Source organism: Heterodontus francisci, chromosome 1, assembly GCF_036365525.1.
Source record: "Heterodontus francisci isolate sHetFra1 chromosome 1, sHetFra1.hap1, whole genome shotgun sequence".
In the NCBI taxonomy this organism is placed as follows: domain Eukaryota; kingdom Metazoa; phylum Chordata; class Chondrichthyes; order Heterodontiformes; family Heterodontidae; genus Heterodontus; species Heterodontus francisci.
Window position 1 is genome coordinate 168,764,959 of NC_090371.1, and position 17,394 is coordinate 168,782,352.

General features: G+C 44.9%; 2 protein-coding genes across 8 annotated transcripts in view; one reads left to right on the forward strand and one right to left on the reverse strand.

Annotated features, from left to right (window-relative positions):
* The window catches only part of hnrnpdl (heterogeneous nuclear ribonucleoprotein D-like), a 28,146-nt gene extending 26,765 nt beyond the window's left edge, over positions 1-1,381 (reverse strand). For 2 of the 7 annotated variants that reach the window (XR_010975626.1, XM_068038130.1), the window contains exon 1: positions 1,053-1,375. Coding sequence is in view for 4 of the 7 variants with exons in the window: in XM_068038130.1 (XP_067894231.1) it covers positions 1,053-1,174 (122 nt within the window). In the remaining 3 variants the exon portion in view is untranslated. Of the gene's footprint in view, positions 1-1,052 lie in introns of all 7 variants that reach the window. The other 5 variants (XR_010975625.1, XM_068038123.1, XM_068038137.1 and 2 more) reach the window with 5 other exon arrangements.
* Positions 1,382-13,663: 12,282 nt separating this feature from the next.
* enoph1 (enolase-phosphatase 1) overlaps positions 13,664-17,394 on the forward strand; it is a 38,602-nt gene continuing 34,871 nt past the window's right edge. The window contains exon 1 of the mRNA XM_068038162.1: positions 13,664-13,788. Within this exon, the coding sequence (XP_067894263.1) occupies positions 13,708-13,788 (81 nt within the window). The 5' untranslated portion in view covers positions 13,664-13,707. The remainder of the gene's footprint in view (positions 13,789-17,394) is intronic.

Below are 17,394 nucleotides of genomic sequence, written 5' to 3' on the forward strand. Positions count from 1 at the left end.
AAAACAGAATTTCTTTCAATTTATAATACCGTATTCACTGCTCACAAGGCAGTCTCCTTTATATTGGGGAAACCAAATGCAGACTGGGCAACCGCTTTGCAGAACGCCTCCATCCAGTCCACATGTATGACCCTGAGCTTCCAGTTGCCTGTCATTTTAATTCTCCGCCGAGTTCCTACTCTGACCCTTCTATCCTTAACCTGCTGGTGTTCCAATGAAGCTCAGCGCAAGCTCAAGGAACAGCACCTCATCTTTTGAGAAGGCAGGGTATACAGTTCTGGATTCACCATTGAGTTCAACAAGATTAGATCATAACGTCCAGCCCCATTTTGTTTAATATCTTTGCTCGTTTCTCCATTTCCTTCACGTTGCATTTGGATGATAACTATTCCACCATTTACATCTTCTCTAGATGAAACCTTTCGTCACTTAATCTCTCCTGCCCTCCACCCTTTTGTTCTTCTTCCCATCCTCTCCCCGTTCACTTACTTACGTTTCTAACTTTTCCCAGTTCTGATGAAAGGTCACAGATACTGCCTGACTTGCTGTATATATCCTGCATTTTCGTTTTTTATAAAGAAAACCCTGGTCGATTTAATGACGAACCATGCAGGCCACATTCGCTCAAAAGGGTGGGGGACGGTGAGCAGAAACAGACAAACAGAGATACTGAAACGAGGTGACACACAGCGTGGTGCCGAATCACTGCGCCACGTATTTGAGGCAAACAAAAACAGAAGGGAAAACCCGGAACAACAGAAGTTAGAAAATATACAAGTACACCGAGGGCGCCAGTCCCGGGACGAGTATGCAGAACAGACGGAGCGCAAACGCTTGCGTGCGGGCCCAACACGCGCTCCGGGCCCGGTATTCGGAGCACGCGGCCAGGGCCCCTCCCCCACCCACCCCGGGCTCTTACTCTTTTTGGGGGGGGGGGGGTACCCGCCCTCCCGCCCGGTACTTAACGGGTCTTGGTCTTGATGGCGAAGCTACTCCCGGGGGTCGGGAACATGAGGACTGGCTTCTCCAGGCCGCCGCACAGACTCGCTCACCCTTCGTCTTCCTCGTTTTTGCTGGCGTTTATTTTGGCTCCTTCGGGGAACTCCTCGGACACCGTCATGGTCTGCTCCATCAGGCCGGCAGACGGCGGGTTATAACTGTACTGCGAGTCCATCGGTTCCTTTCCTCCCGCGGGTTGTCGGAGGGGGGGTGGGGAGGAGGCGGTGACCGGGACACCGACGCTGACGACTCTCTGTTGCTCGGATTGACTGACCTGGCGCCGCCGCGGCTGCTGCTCTTCTCACACTACAAAATGGCGGTCGGCAAGATGAGGAAAAAATCCGGGCACCCGGCCGGCGGCCACTTATAGCCGGCACGTGACGGTACGCCGCCCAATCGCGCGAAGCTCCCCGCCACCGGCCTGGCTCTTTGTGTCGCTGTCCTGGGCGCTGGCTGTTCACACAGCTCCGCCACTCTCTGGGATTGAGGCGGCTCTGGCCGAAGATCCGGGGGCAGAGGAGGGAGCGCAGTGACTGCGCAGACTTGACCGGCCCTAGAACCAGGGGAAAGATTCCAAACAATTGAAGATTCGACCAGAGGAACCCGGGGGAGGAATGAAAAGCGGATACAGGGCCGGGGGAGGGAAGATACAGGACTGGGGGTGAGATACAGGGCCGGGGGGTGGGCGGCGGGATGGGAGAGGGGGGGAGCGAAGATACAGGGCCGGGGGATGGTGGTGAGGGGGGGAAGATACAGGGCCGGGGGATGGTTGGGGAGGAAGAGGAAGATACAGGGGGGATGCAAAGATACAGGGTCAGGGGATTTGGGGGGCGGGGGGAAGATACGGGGATGGGGGGCGAAGATGGGGGGGAAGATACAGGGCCGGGGGGGGGGGGGAGAGAGGGGGGAAGATACAGGGCCAGGGGAAGGGAAGATACAGGGTCGGGGGAGGGAAGAGGAAGATGCAGGGGGGAGCAAAGATACAGGGTCTGGGGGGGGGGGGCGAAGATACGGGGCCAGGGGAGGACGGGGGATGGGGGGAACATACAGGGCCAGGGGAGGGAGGGGGGAAGATACAGGGTCGGGGGAGGGAAGGGGAAGATACGGGGAAGGGGAAGATACAGGGCTGGGAGAGGGGGGATATAGAGGGGGCAAAACAGAGCCTGTGGGGGTTGAGGGGGGGTCCAGGAGGTGTTGGATGAGGGCGAGGAGGGGATCTGGGGGTTGTTGGAAGAGGGCAGGGGGAAACAATGGGTGGGGAACAGGGGGGGAGGAGGGCGGGTGGGGAGGGGGAGAAAAGAGACCGAGGGACTGGTGGGGTGGGGGCCTCTTAAGCACCCTATCCACCAGCTTAAACATTCACACGGTGATAGGAGTGTGTACCATATACAAAATGCACTGCAGCAACTTGCCAAGCTGCTTGCAAAAACACATTCCAAACCTGCGCCCTGTACCACCTAGAAGGACGAGGGCACCACCCTCCAAGCCACACACCATCCTGACTTGGAACTGTTTCACTGTCACTGGGTCAAAAACCTGGTACTCCTTATCAGCACTGTGGGAGTACCTATACCAGTTCAAGAAGGTGGCTTACCACCACCTCCTCAAGAGCAATGAGGGCTGAGCAAAAAATGCTGGCCTTGCTGGCAATGCTCACATCCCATGAAAGAATTAAAAAAAAACACCCATTGACACCAAAATGAACAAACCCCTAACAGTAATAACAGGACATTTAGAAAGTCAAAACACAATCCATCAGAGTCAGCATGGTTTTATGAAGGGTAAATCGTGTTTGACTAATTTGCTAGAGTTCTTCGAAGCTGTAACAAGCAAAGTGGATAATGGGGATCCTGTAGATGTAGTTTATCTGGACTTCCAGAAGGCATTTGATAAGGTGCCGCACAAAAGGTTAATACACAAGGTAAATTCACATGAGGTTATGGCCAATTTATTAGCTTGGATAGGGGATTGGCTAACCAACAGAAAACAGAGTCGGGATAAATGGGTCTTTTTATGGTTGGCAAGATGTAACTAGTGGGGTGTCACAGGGTTCGGTCCTCGGGCCCCAACTATTTACAATCTATATTAATTACTTGGATGCAGGGATAGAAGGTACTATAGCCAAATTTGCAGATGACACTAAAATAGGTGGGACAGTAAGTTGCAATAAAGAAATAAGAAAGCTACAAATGGATAGATTAGATAAATAGGCCAAAATTTGGCAGATGGATTTTACGTGGATAAGTGTGAGGTTATCCATTTTGGTCAGAAGAATAGAAAGGCAAATTATTATCTAAATGGTGAGAAACTTCAGAGTGCTTCGGTGCAGAGGGATCTGGGTGTCCTCGTTCATGAATCGCTGAAAACTAGTTTGCAGGGACAGCAGGTGATCAGGAAAGCAAATGGAATTTTGGCATTTATTGCTAAAGGAATAGTGTATAAAAGTAGGGAAGTGTTGCTGCAACTGTACAAAGCATTGGTGAGACCGCACCTGGAGCATTACATATAGTTTTGGTCCCCTTACTTGAGGAGGGATGTAGTTGCATTGGAGGCAGTTCAGAGGAGGTTCACTAGATTGATTCTAGAGATGGGGGGCTTTTCTTATGAAGAGAGATTGAGCAGTTTAGGCCTTTACTCTCTGGAGTTTAGAAGAATGAGAGGAGATCAAATTGAGGTATATAAGATGATTAAGGGGATTGACAAAGTAAACAGAGAGGATGTTTTCTCTGGTGGGCAATCTAGAACGAGAGGTCATTGTTTTAGGATAAGGGGTAGCAGATTTAAAACAGAGATGAGGAGAAATTACTTCTCAAAGGGTCGTGAGTCTGTGGAATTCACTACCCCAGAGTGTGGTGGATGCCGGGACATTGGGTAAATTTAAGGAGGAGATAGACAGATTATGGGTTGAAGGGTTATGGAGAACGGGTAGGAAAGTGGAGTTGAGGCCGAGATGAGATCAGCCATGATCATATTGAATGGCGGAGCAGTCTCGAGGGGCTGAAATGCCTACTCCTGCTCCTTGTTCTTATGTTAAGGCCTAACATTCATTTGAACAAACCACATGACAATGATTTTTATGTGGCAGTGATTTTTTGAATGCTATTGTTACAAGATTCAGGCCTTGCCTTAGATATTCTTTCAGGTAGGGAAGTACTAGTCAATCCGAGTGTCTAAGTATCAAACATTTAGGGGTTTGCTTATACTTCCCAATATCTACCGAACAAGCAGCAAAATGCACGGGGGCTGGTGGTGGTAGTTGATGGGTAATGCTAACTTCCTTGTGATCTGAACTGCATACCCGTGTCTCTTGCATGTATGTTTCTTCAGTCATTTTGAAGAGTGATCGAGTTTGTGATATGAATTGTTAAGCTGCTTTATTTCATACAAAACCGTTAGTTGTGATCAGATTCACTTAATCAGTGTATCTTATCTCTGTACTATAAAATAATGAAGATGCCATACTTCTGCACATTTGTTTTTTTTGCTTAACTAAAGTAAATAAAGAATTTGCATTTATGCAGTGCTTTTCACTAGATGTCCTGAAGAACTTCACTGCCACTAAAGAACTTTGAAATGTAGTCATTACTGCAATGTAGGGAAATGCAGCTGCCAATTCAGCAAAATCCTATGAACAGGAATGAGATTACCGATAAGATAATCTGGATACTGGGAGAGCTCCCCTGCTCCTCTTCAAATAATGCCATGTGATCTTTACATCCATCTGAGAGAGTAGGCGGAGCCTTGATTTAACATCTTATCAGAAAGTGCCACCTCTGGCAGTGCAGCACTCCATCAGTCTTGTACTGTCAACCTAGAGTCTCCGAAGTGAGGCTTGAATTCACGGCTGTGACTATGGAGTCAATGCATTTAAACTTTCTCACAGCTTTTACATGACTTCATTGCCCTTGCAACAATATATTATAAGAAATATAACTGACATTTTAATATCCATCTGTTGGCAGCCAAAAGAAACTTCCTAGAACAGTGGGTGATGGTGTTTAGCAACTGCTGAGGCAGGCTAACAAATTGCTTATTATTTACAATCATTAGAGAACAACATTAAAACTAGCTTATTAGCATTTTAACCACCTGTTGTCTCTGTCTTAAACCTGTAAGAATACAGTGGCCTTGAAAACTTGCAGGACACATAGCTAGCGTAACTGTTGGAATTATACCTGCCAGCATCCTCTGGAGCTAATCCCATTAGAGTTTGTGGGTTCATTAGGAGGGCTTCTTGTTGCATGGGGCTGAGCGCACACGTCAGATACTCTCACATCTGGCCACTTTTGGCTAAGTATTGAGGGTCCACTCCTCACCCCATGTGTAAAGGACCAATAACAAATATTTTATTAGAAATCTTTCCAAGCCGGAATTAAATGCAGCAATGGTGGTGGAAAATTGTAAGATCTTTCTGGATGGAAGTACCCAAAAGGGGCAAATGGTCACCTTTATCCTTACTCATCATCTGAATAAAGGTATAGTAGTGTAGTGGTTATGTTGCAGACTAGAAATCCAGACACTTGGACTAATAATGAGGAGATAGAGTCATTATGGCACAGAAGGAGGTCATTCGCCCCATCGAGTCCAGGTTGACTATAAAGCAATCCGAGCAGTTCCACTCCCCCACTCTATCCCCTTAGCTCTGCCAGTTTATTTCCTTCCAGTGCCCATCCAATTTCCTTTTGAAATAATTCATCGTCAGTTTCCACCACCCTCGTAGGCAGCAAGTTCCAGGTCGTTGCCACTCACTGCATGACAAAGATCTTCCTCACAGCCCAAAGTCTTTAATTTGTGTCCCCTAGCCCTTGTACCATCAGTTAATGGGAGAAGCTTTTCTTTGTTTATCTTATCTAAACCTGTCCAAATCTTGTATACCTCTATCAAATGTACCCTGCTCTAAGGGAACAACCCAGCTTCTTGGATAAAAGCAAAATACTGCAGATGCTGGAAATCTGAAATAAAACCAGAAAGTGCTAGAAATACTCAGCAGGTCGAACAGCATCTGTGGAGAGAGAAACGGAGTTTATATTTCAGATCTGTGACCTTCAGCCCAGCTTCTCCAACCTCATCTTCCAGCGAAAATCTCTTATCCCTGGAACCATTCTGGTAAATCTCTGTCCCCTTTCAAGGGCCCTCACATCCTTCCTAAAGTGTGACCAGAACTGGACACAATTTTCTAATTGTGGCCTAACCAGAGCCTTACAAAGGTTCAGTGTAACTTCCCCGCTTTTGTACTCAATACCTTTATTTATGAAGCCCAAGATGCCATATGCTTTGCTAACAACTCTCTCAATATGTCCCACCACCTTCAAAAATCTATGCACATGAACCCCCAGGTCCCTTTGACCCTGCACGCTGTTTAGGTTTGTGCCATTTAGTCTATACTGCCTCACCCTATCCCATCAGCCAAAATGAATCCTCTCACACTTCTGTATTAAATTCCATCTCCACTTGTCTGCACATTTTGCTAGCCTATCCATGTCGTGTTGCAGTTGTTCGGTGTCGTCTTCACTGCCACACTCTTAAGTTTGGTATCATTGCCAAATTTTACTCTATATTCCGATATCCAAGTTATTTATATATCAAAAACAATGGTCCTAGCACTGAACCTTCTCACCACGTGGTCGTAACAGTACCCATTAAGTATTCCAGCCTTGTCCTGCACCTCTAAGCATATATTACCCTCTTTATTCTTGATAGGTCCTTCCACCTTTTACTACCCACTGATTATTTACATGCTAGTGGAAGATTTTTGGGTTCCCTTTTATGTTAACTGCCATTGCATTCTCATACTTTCTCTTTGCCAGTCTTATTTTCCGCTTCACTTCCCCTCACAACTTATTATTCGGCCTGGTTCTCGCTTGAAGAATTCAGCTGATGTGCATCATAAACCCTCGTTTTCTGTTTCATCATATTCTCTATCTCCCTCATCATCCAAGGAGCCCTGGCTTTGGTTATCTTACCTTTTGCCCCTGTTACAATGTAACCAGTCTGTACTTCAAACATCTCTTCCTTAATGATCACGCATTGTTCTGTTACAGTTTTTCCTGTGAGTCTTTGGTTCCATTTTACCCTGGCTAGATCCCCTCTCATCCCGTTGAAGTTAGCCCTCTTCCAAATTAAAAGTTCTACTTTAGATTATTCCTTACTCTTCTCCATTGCTAATCTAAATGTTATGATACAATGATCACTCTTACCCAAGTGTTCCCCCACCAACACTTGGTCAACTTGGGCCATTTCATTCCCCAGCACCAGATCCAGCAATGTCTCTTTCCTAGTTGGACCAAGTATATACTGGTCAAGGAACTTCTGAACACATTTCAGAATTTCCTCCCCCTCCTTTCCCTTTTCTCTAACATTATCCTAATCAATATTTGTGTAATTAAAGTCCCCCAATATCACCACTCAAGAGTTCTGGCACATTTCTGTGATTTCCCTGCGGATTTGCTCCTCTATCTCTCTCTCATGCTATTTGGAGGCCTATAGAATACCCCAAGTAGCGTGACCATACCTATTTTGCTTCTCAACTCTAACCAAATGGATTCTGTCTTTGCCCCTTCAAGGACATCCTCGATTTCCAACACTACAATGCACTCCCTAATCAGTACTGCCACCCTACCTCCCTTTTATTCTTTCCCCGTCTTTTCTAAACACTTTATATCCTTGAATATTAAGTGCCCAGTCCTCACCATTTTTAAGCTACGTTTCCATTATTGCCACTGTTCCCACAGGGCTATTTGTGCTTGTAGCTCACCAATCTGCTTCACCACACTATGTGTATTTACATACATGCGTTGTAAACCTGTCTTTGTATTCCTCATAGTCCTTCTTAGTCTGCTCCTATCTAATATGGTACTACCTTCTCTAGTGCTATCCAACACTCTCAATCCTTCATGCACCTTATTCCTCTTTTCTACTTCTATATGCTGATGCCCACCCCTCTGCCAATTCAGTTGCCTAAGCTCTGGAATTCCCTTCATAAACTTTTCAGCCTCTCTACCTCTCTTTTCTCCTTTAAGGGTTCCTTAAAACCTACCGCTATGACCAAGTTTTTGGCCATCTGCCCTAATATTGCCTTATGGGGCTCGGGGTCAAGTTTTGCTTTATAATACTCCTGTGAAGCACCTTGGAACATTTTATTATGTTAAACGTACTAGATAAATACAAATTGTTGTTGTTTACCATCAAGCCAGGTGACTAACCCTACTTCAATGAGGAGTGCTGAAGAGCATGCCAGGAGCAACACCAGATGTACTTGAAAATAAGGTGTCAACTTGGTGAAGCCACAGCTCAGGACTACATGCAGGATAAACAGCAGAGGCAGCATGCTATAGACACATTACAACAGTGATAATACTTCAAAAAGTATTTCAATGGCTGTGAAGCCCTTTGGGGGATCCTGAGGTTGTGAAAGGTGCTGTGTAAATGCAAGACTTTTTCTTTTCAGCTAGGTGATTACACAGCCAATGGATCATGTCAAAGCTCTGCAGTCCTGCCACATTTAGTCATGAATGTTGGTGGGCAATTAAACAACTAAAGGAAGGAGGAAGCTCCATGAACATCCCCATTCTCAGCTGGGTTTCGCCAGGACCATTCGGCTCCAGACTTTATTACAGCCTTGGTCCAAACATTGACAACAAAGCTGAATTCCAGACGTGAAGTGAGAGTGACATGCCCTTGACATCAAGGCAACATTTGACACACTGAACTGCATGAACTATAGTAAAATTGAAGTCAATGGGAATCGGAAGAAACTCTGCATTGGTTGGAGTCATACCTATCACAAAGGAAGATGGTTGTTGTTGCAGGCCAATCATCTCAGTACCAGCATATCATTGTAGGAGTTCCCGAGGGTAATGTCCTAGGCCCAAACATCTTTGACTGCTTCATCAATGACTTACCCTCCATCATAAGGTCAGAAGTGGGGTTGTTCGCTGATGATTGCACAGTGTTCAGTTCCATTCACAATTACTCAAACAATGAAGCTGTGCCCGCATGCAGCAAGACCTGAACAACATTCAGGCTTGAGCTAATAAACGGCAAGTAACATTCATGGCATACAAGTGCCAGGCAATGACCATCTCCAACAAGAGAGAATCTCACCATCTCCAACAAGAGAGAATCTCACCATCTCCCCTTAATGTCATTGCCATCATCAAATTTTCCACCATCAACATCCTGGGGGTCACCATTGCCCAGAAAAGTAATTGGACCAGCCACATAAATACTGTGGCTATAAGAGCAGGTCAGCAGCTGGGTATTCTGTGGTGAGTGACTCACCTCCTGACTCCCCAAAGTTTTTCCACCTTGGACAAGGCGCAAGTCAGGAGTGTGATGGAATACTCTTAACTTACCTGGTTGAGTGAAGCTCCAACAAAATTCAAGAAGCTTAACACCATCCAGGACAAAGCAGCCACTTGATTGGCACCCCGTCCACCACCTTCAACATTCACTCCTTTCACCACAGTGGCAGCAATGTGTACAATCTATAAGATGCACTGCAAGGTTTCTTCAACAGCACCTCCCAAACTTGTGACCTCTACAACCTAGAAGGATAAGAGCAGCAGGCTCATGGGCACACCACACCCTCCAAGTCACACACCATCCTGACTTTGAAATATATTGCCATTCCTTCATAATCGCTGAGTCAAATTCCTGGAACTTCCTACCTAACATCACGGTAGGAGTACATTCAACATACGGACTGCAGTGGTTCAAGTAGGCGGCTTATCACTATTTCCTCAAGGGCAATTAGGGATGGGCAATAAATGCTGGCAGCGAAGCCCACATGCTGCAAATGAATAAATAAAAATAAAATTTGAACTTGAAAAACAATTATTATCTGTTAGTCAATTTGCTGTGGCAATGGACATGGGGAGTCAAGATTAAGTGTAGTCTTTAGGTGAGATGGAGTTGGGGGCTGTTGAGTAATTGGGCTGTTTTAAAGTCATACAATATTTATATTTTTCAGTTCCAAGTTTCTATATCCACAGCAATGAAACTTAATGTAAAGTTGTGATGTTGTAAGTACACCTGCTTGCCAGTGATTGCGCTGCAGCACAACCACGGAAGGTTGGGGGAGGTATACTTACAGTGTAAGAACATTGGGCAGCACAGTGGCGCAGTGGTTAGCACCGCAGTCTCACAGCTCCAGTGACCTGGGTTCGATTCTGGGTACTGCCTGTGCAGAGTTTGCAAGTTCTCCCTGTGACCGCGTGGGTTTCTGCTGGGTGCTCCGGCTTCCTCCCACAGCCAAAGACTTGCAGGTTGATAGGTAAATTGGCCATTGTAAATTGCCCCTACTGTAGGTAGGTGGTAGGAAAATTGAGGGGATGTGGTAGGAATATGGGATTAATGTAGGATTAGTATGTAAATGGGTGGTTGATGGTCGGCACAGGCTCGGTGGGCCGAAGGGCCTGTTTCAGTGCTGTATCTCTAAATAAAATAAATAACATAAGGAGCAGGAGAAGGCCATTCGGCTCCTTGAGCCTTCTCCACCATTCAATAAGATTATGGCTGATTTGATTGTTATAGTATAATGTGATGTAGGTTGTTGCTGGGTAGATTATGTAAATAGACTAAGCATCATTACAGATTTTACAGAAGCTCCTGTAAGAAGTATTGTAGTGGAAGCCATAGATAAGAACTAGGAGCAGGAGTAGGCAATTCAGCCCCTCGAGCCTGCTCCACCATTCAATACGATTATGGCTGATCTCATCTCGGCCTCAACTCCACTTTCCTGCCCGTTCTCCATAACTCTTCAACCCATTACTAATTAAAAATCTGTCTATCTCCTCCTTAAATTTACTCAATGCCCTGGCATCCACCGCACGCTGGGGTAGTGAATTCCGCAGACTCACGACCCTTTGAGAGAAGTAATTTCTCCTCATCTCTGTTTTAAATCTGCTACCCCTTATCCTAAAACTATGACCTCTCATTCTAGATTGCCCACCAGAGGAAACATCCTCTCTACGTCTACTTTGTCAATCCCCTTAATCATCTTATATACCTCAATTAGATCTCTTATTCTTCTAAACTCTAGAGAGTAAAGACCTAAACTGCTCAATCTCTCTTCATAAGACAAACCCCTCATCTCTGGAATCAATCTCATGAACCTCCTCTGAACTGCCTCCAATGCAACTACATCCCTTCTCAAGTAAGGTGACCAAAACTGTACGCAATACTCTAGGTGAGGTCTCACCAATGCCTTGTACAGTTGCAGCAACACTTCCCTACTTTTATACTCTATTCTTTTAGCAATAAATGCCAAAATTCCATTTGCCTTCCTTATTACCTGCTGCACCTGCATACTAGTTTTCTGCGATTCATGCACGAGGACACCCAGATCCCTCTGCACCGAAGCACTCTGACGTTTCTCACCATTTAGATAATAATTTGCCTTTCTATTCTGACCAAAATGGATAACCTCACACTTATCCATGTTAAACTCCATCTGCCAAATTTTGGCCTATTCACCTAACCTATCCATATCCATTTGTAAATTTCTTATTTCTTTATTGCAACTTACTGTCCCACCTATTTTAGTGTCATCTGCAAATTTGGCTATAGTACCTTCTATCCCCGTATCCAAGTAATTAATATAGATTGTAAATAGTTGGGGCCTGAGGACTGATCCCTGTGGTATTCCACTTGTTACATCTTGCCAACCAGAAAAGAACACATTTATCCCAACTCTCTGTTTTCTGTTGGTTAGCCAATCCTCTATCCAAGCTAATAAATTGCCCCTAATCCCATATGATCTTACCTTGTGTATTAACCTTTTGTGCGGCACATTATCAAATGCCTTCTGGAAGTCCAGATATACTACATCTATAGGATCCCCATTATCCACTTGCTAGATGCTAGACATTTGTAAATAAGCTCCAGTTACTGTAACCCGCAGACTAATATCTTTATTCAGTACAAAGAGTATAGTAACCCGGATATTAGAATTGTGGCCTTAACTCCACTTTTCTGCTGGTCCCCCATAACCCTTGACTTCCTTGTAGATCAAAAATCTGTCTAACTCAGCCTTGAATATATTCAATGATTCAGTCTCCACTTCTTTCTGGGTAGAGAATTCCAAAGATTAACGACCCTCTGAGGGAAGAAATTCCTCCTTATCTCCAACTTAAAAGGGGATCCCTTATTTTGAAATGGTGCCCCCTAGTTCTAGATTCCCTCACGAGGGTGACATAGCTAATTTCTTAAAAATCTTGATGTAGGAATTTAGAATGGAAAATTCAAAATGCATGCTAAATTTAAGATTTTTGTTATAGATATTCGCCAATAGTGGAACCATGAAAATTGGGGATGTGCGAGAGGCTGGAATTGGAGGAGCGCAGGGATCTCAGAAGGATATAGGGCTGGAGGAGGTTACAGAGAAAGAGAGGGGTGAGGCCAGGGAGGGATTTGAAAACATGGATGAGAATTTTAAAATTGAGACGTTGCCAGACCAGGAGCCAATGTAGGTTAGCGAGCACAGGGCTTATGGGTGAATGGAATTTCATGCAATCTAGGATAATGGGCAGCAGAGTTTTGGATGAGCTCAAATTTACGGAAGGTGCAAACATCAATACATACAATTTCAAAGGATCTTGACAAGCTTGATCGGATGTGCATTATGTGCTGAAGAACAACTTATTCTTATATAGCACCTTTAACGTAATAAAACGTCCCAAGGCTCTTCACAGGAGCATTATAAAACAAAATATGACACTGAGCCATAAAAGGAGATATTAGGTCAGATGACCAAAGCTTGGTCAAAGAGATAGGTTTTAAGGAGTGTCTTGAAGGAGGAAAGCGAGATGGAGAGATGTAGGGAGGGTATTCCAGATCTTGGGGCCCAGGCCACTGAGGGCACGTCCATGAATGGTGGAGCGATTAAAATCAGGGATGCTCAAGAGGCCAGAATTAGAGGAGCACAGATATCTTGCAGGGTTGTGGGGCTGGAGGAAACTAGGAATATACTTGAGGTATTGAAGTAGAAGAGAAATTTAGCAGTTTTAGTGGGCAAGCCACTAAAACCACCAGCACAATATTCTCAGGCAGTTAAAAAAAAAGTAAATAGACTATAGGTGTAACTTTATTCTCCCTGTTTCAAAAGCGTATTCAGTTGTTGGTGGAGATACGGACACATGGGCTGCACAGTTGATCCCAGAAAATAAGGGAATAACTTATGAGGAAAGATTGCTGACCCTGGGTCTTTTGTTTTCTGAAAAGGGAAAATCGAGAGGAGACTATGATAATAGTGCTTAAAATAATGAAAAGTTTCGACAGTTTGGATCCAATTTCTGCCCTGTACAGATTGTGAGCTCGTTGGGTCAAATTTACCAAATAAGGACAACAAAAGGAATTAGGAAATGCAAGAGAAACGTTTTTATTGAAAGGGGAGCATGTGGAACAGATGACTGGAAAAGATACTGGAACAAAAATCCTTAACTGTTTCAAGAAGGAAATAGGTTCTTGTCAACAAATGGCATTCAGACTTTGTACCAAGTACAAATATACCCACGCTGATGTCGAGCTATTTTAAAGCAATTTAAAAAAAATCAAATCAACAATTCCAGTGATTCGAGGGGAAAAAATCTCGGCTGGTTCTTAATCCCCTTTTAGATTTTATGCCGGCTAACAACTCGCCAGCCCCTTTAAGGTAAGAAGAGCTCGGTTCGCGTTGCCGTTGTCAGAAAGATCTGTACATTTGCAGCCATGATGGCAATTGTTCCTGCAGCAGTCCGAGTGTTTCTGCTCGATATAGAGGGGACCACAACACCCATCTCCTTTGTAAAGGTAAAGGGTAGAAAGCGAGTGGTAACTTTACAGCATGAGGCTTGTATTTTAGGAAGATAAATAGTCCAGGATGCTTGTTCCCCGCTGTAAAGAGATGTACATTGCACATGGGATATGAAGGAGCTCGAGTACTTCCTGAGTTGAACTGCTTCCGTTTGCCCCTATGTGTTCCTGCAGGCAGCTGCTGTGCCTACTACAGTATTGGCGTCTCCCACCTTAGCAGTTATGGTTAATATAGCCCTAAAAATGAGGGTTCAGGGCAATAGTGGCAGGATGGCCGTAGTCTATGTAATGCAGTGCTACAGTACCATGTGGGATTCAGAAACACACTGCCACACTTGTACTCTTTAGATCTGCACAGATTTTGTCAGAGAGAATTCATGCATCAGACGCTTCATTTTTTTCTAAGCTCCTAAATCTTGTGATTTTTAAGGGTTTCTGGTGCCTTACTTTAAATTCTGCAGGATGCTGGTCACATTTCCCTTTACTGAACAACAACATGCATTTATATAACGCCTTTGACAAAATAAAAGGATGCAAAGTGCTTCACAGCAGCATTTCCTTGGTACAAAGTCTGAATGCCAAATAAAATTTGATACTGATCCACAAAGAGATATTAAGGCTGATGGCCAGAAGCTTAATCAATGAGGAAGGAAAGATAAAGAAAGGCTTGTATTTATGTAGCACCTTTCATGGCCACAGGTGTCTCAAAGTGCTTTATTACAGCCAACGAAATACTTTTAAAGTGTACATTGTTGTAACGTAGGAAACACAGCAGCCAATTTATGCACAACAAGCTCACACAAACAGCAATGTGGTAATGATCAGATAATGTTTTTGTGATATTGATTGAGGAATAAATATTGGACAAGATTCCAAGGATAATTCCCAAGCTGTTCAAAAATAGTGCTGAGGGATCTTTTATGCCCGCCTGAGAGGGCCTCAGTGTAACATCACATACGAAAGGCACTGGAGTGTCAGCCTCAATCATTGTGCTCAAGTCCTTAATTGGGACTTAAACCCACAACCTTCTGACTCAGAGGTGAGAGTGCTACCAACTGTGTCACAGCTGACACTAGTAGAGAGGTAGCACGATTTAGGGAGGGAATTCCAGAGCTTAGGGCTGTTGCAGCTGAAGGTACATTGTTCGTAATTAAAATTGGGGATGCTGAAAAGGCCAAAATTGGAGGAGAACGGATATCTCGGAGAGTTGTGGAGCTGGAGGAAATGCCATGTAGGCCTTTGAAAACAAGGATGAGAATTTAGAAATTTAGGAGGCATTCCTTAACCGGGAGCCAATGCAGCTCAGCAAGCACAGGAATGATGGGCATGAGTTAGAATATGGGCAGCTGAGTTTAGGAAGACCTCAAGTTTGTGAAGGATAGAATGTGAGAGGCCGGGCAGGAGTAATAGTCCATTCTAGAGGTAACAATGGCATGGATGAGGGTTTTAGCGGCAGATAGGCTGAAGCAAGGGCGGAGTCAGGCAATGTTACGGAGGTGGAAATAAGCGGTCTTGGTGGTGCAAATATGTAGTCGGAAGCTCATCTCAGAGTCAACTATGACAACAAGGTTGTGAACAGTCTGGTTCCGCCTCAGATAGTTTCCAGGGAGAGAGGTGGAGTCGGTGGCTAGGGAACAGAGTTTGTTGTGGGGATAGAGTCATAGAGTTTTACAGCACAGAAACAGGCCCTTCGGCCCAACGCGCCTGTGCCGACCATCAAGCACCCGTCCTAACTAATCCCATTTCCCTGCACTTGGCCCGTAGCCTTGTACGTTATGGCGTTTCAAGTGATCATCTAAATATTTCTTGAATGTCGTGAGTGTTCCTGCCTCTACCACCCCTTCAGGCAGTGTGTTCCAGATTCCAACCACCCTCTGGGTGAAACTATTCCTCCTCAACTCCCCTCTAAACCTCCTGCTCCTTACTTTAAATCTATGCCCCCTAGTTATTGACCTCTCTGCTAAGGAAAAAAGTTTCTTCCTATCTATCCTATCAATGGCCCTCATAATTTTGTATACTTCAATCATTTAGAATTTAGAATTTAGAACATTACAGCGCAGTACAGGCCCTTCGGCCCTTGATGTTGCGCCGACCTGTGAAACCATCTGACCTACACTATTCCATTTTCATCCATATGTCCCCCCTCAGCCTTCTCCGCTCCAAGGAAAACAGCCCTAGCCTTTTCAGTCTCTCGTCATAGCTGAAATGCTCCAGCCCAGGCAACATCCTGGTGTATCTCCTCTGCACCCTCTCCATTGCAATCACATCCTTCCTATAGTGTGGCGACCAGAACTGTATACAATACTCCAACTGTGGCCTAACCAGCGTTTTATACAGCTACATCATAACCTCCCTGCTCTTATATTCTATGCCTCGGCTAATAAAGGCAAGTATCCCGTATGCCTTCCTAACCACCATATCTACCTGTGCTGCTGCCTTCAGTGATCTATGGACAAGCACCCCAAGATCCCTCTGTACTCCCTAGAATCCTACCATCCATTGTATATTCCCTTGCCTTGTCAGACCTCCCAAAGTGCATCACCTCACACTTCTCAGGATTAAACTCCATTTGCCACTGCTCTGCCCATCTTACCAGCCCATCTATATCGTCCTGTAATCTAAGGCTTTCCTCCTCACTATTTACAACACCACCAGTTTTTGTGTCGTCTGTGAACTTACTGATCATACCTCCTATATTCACGTCTAAATCGTTAATATACACTACAAACAGTAAGGGTCCCAGCACCAACCCCTGTGGTACACCACTTGTCACAGGCTTCCACTTGCAGAAACAACCCTCTACCATCACCCTCTGCATCCTTCCACTAAGCCAATTTTGAATCCAATTTGCCAAATTGCCCTGGATCCCATGGGCCTTTACTTTCTTAACCAATCTCCCATGCGGGACCTTATCAAAAGCCTTACTGAAGTCCATGTAGACTACATCAACTGCTTTATCCTCATCTACACATCTAGTCACCGCCTCAAAAAATTCAATAAAACTTGTTAGACACGATCTCCCCCTGCCAAAGCCTTGCTGACTATCCCTGATTAATCCCTGCCTCTCCAAGTGGAGATTAATCCTGTCTCTCAGAATTTTTTCCAATAATTTCCCAACCACTGACATTAGACTCACCGGTCTGTAATTACCTGGTTTATCCCTGCTACCCTTCTTGAATAATGGTACCACTTTCGCTGTCCTCCAATCCTCTGGTACCTCTCCTGTGGCCAGAGAGGATCTGAAAATTTGTGTCAGAGCCCCCGCTATCTCCTCCCTTGCCTCACATAACAGCCTGGGATACATCTCATCTGGGCTTGGGGATTTATCCACCTCCAATACAGCTAATACTTCCTCCTTTTCAATGCTAATTTGATCAAGTATATCACAATCCCCTTCCATGATCACTACACCTACATCGTCCCTCTCCATAGTGAACACAGATGAAAAATAATCGTTCAAAACCTCACCTATGTCCTCTGGCTCCACAACAATCTTAAATCTTACAGAGTTATGGTCACTATCCCCAAAAAGCTCCCCCACTGCCACTTCTACCACTTGTCCGGCTTCATTCCCTAGGATTAAGTCCAGTACCGCTCCTCCTC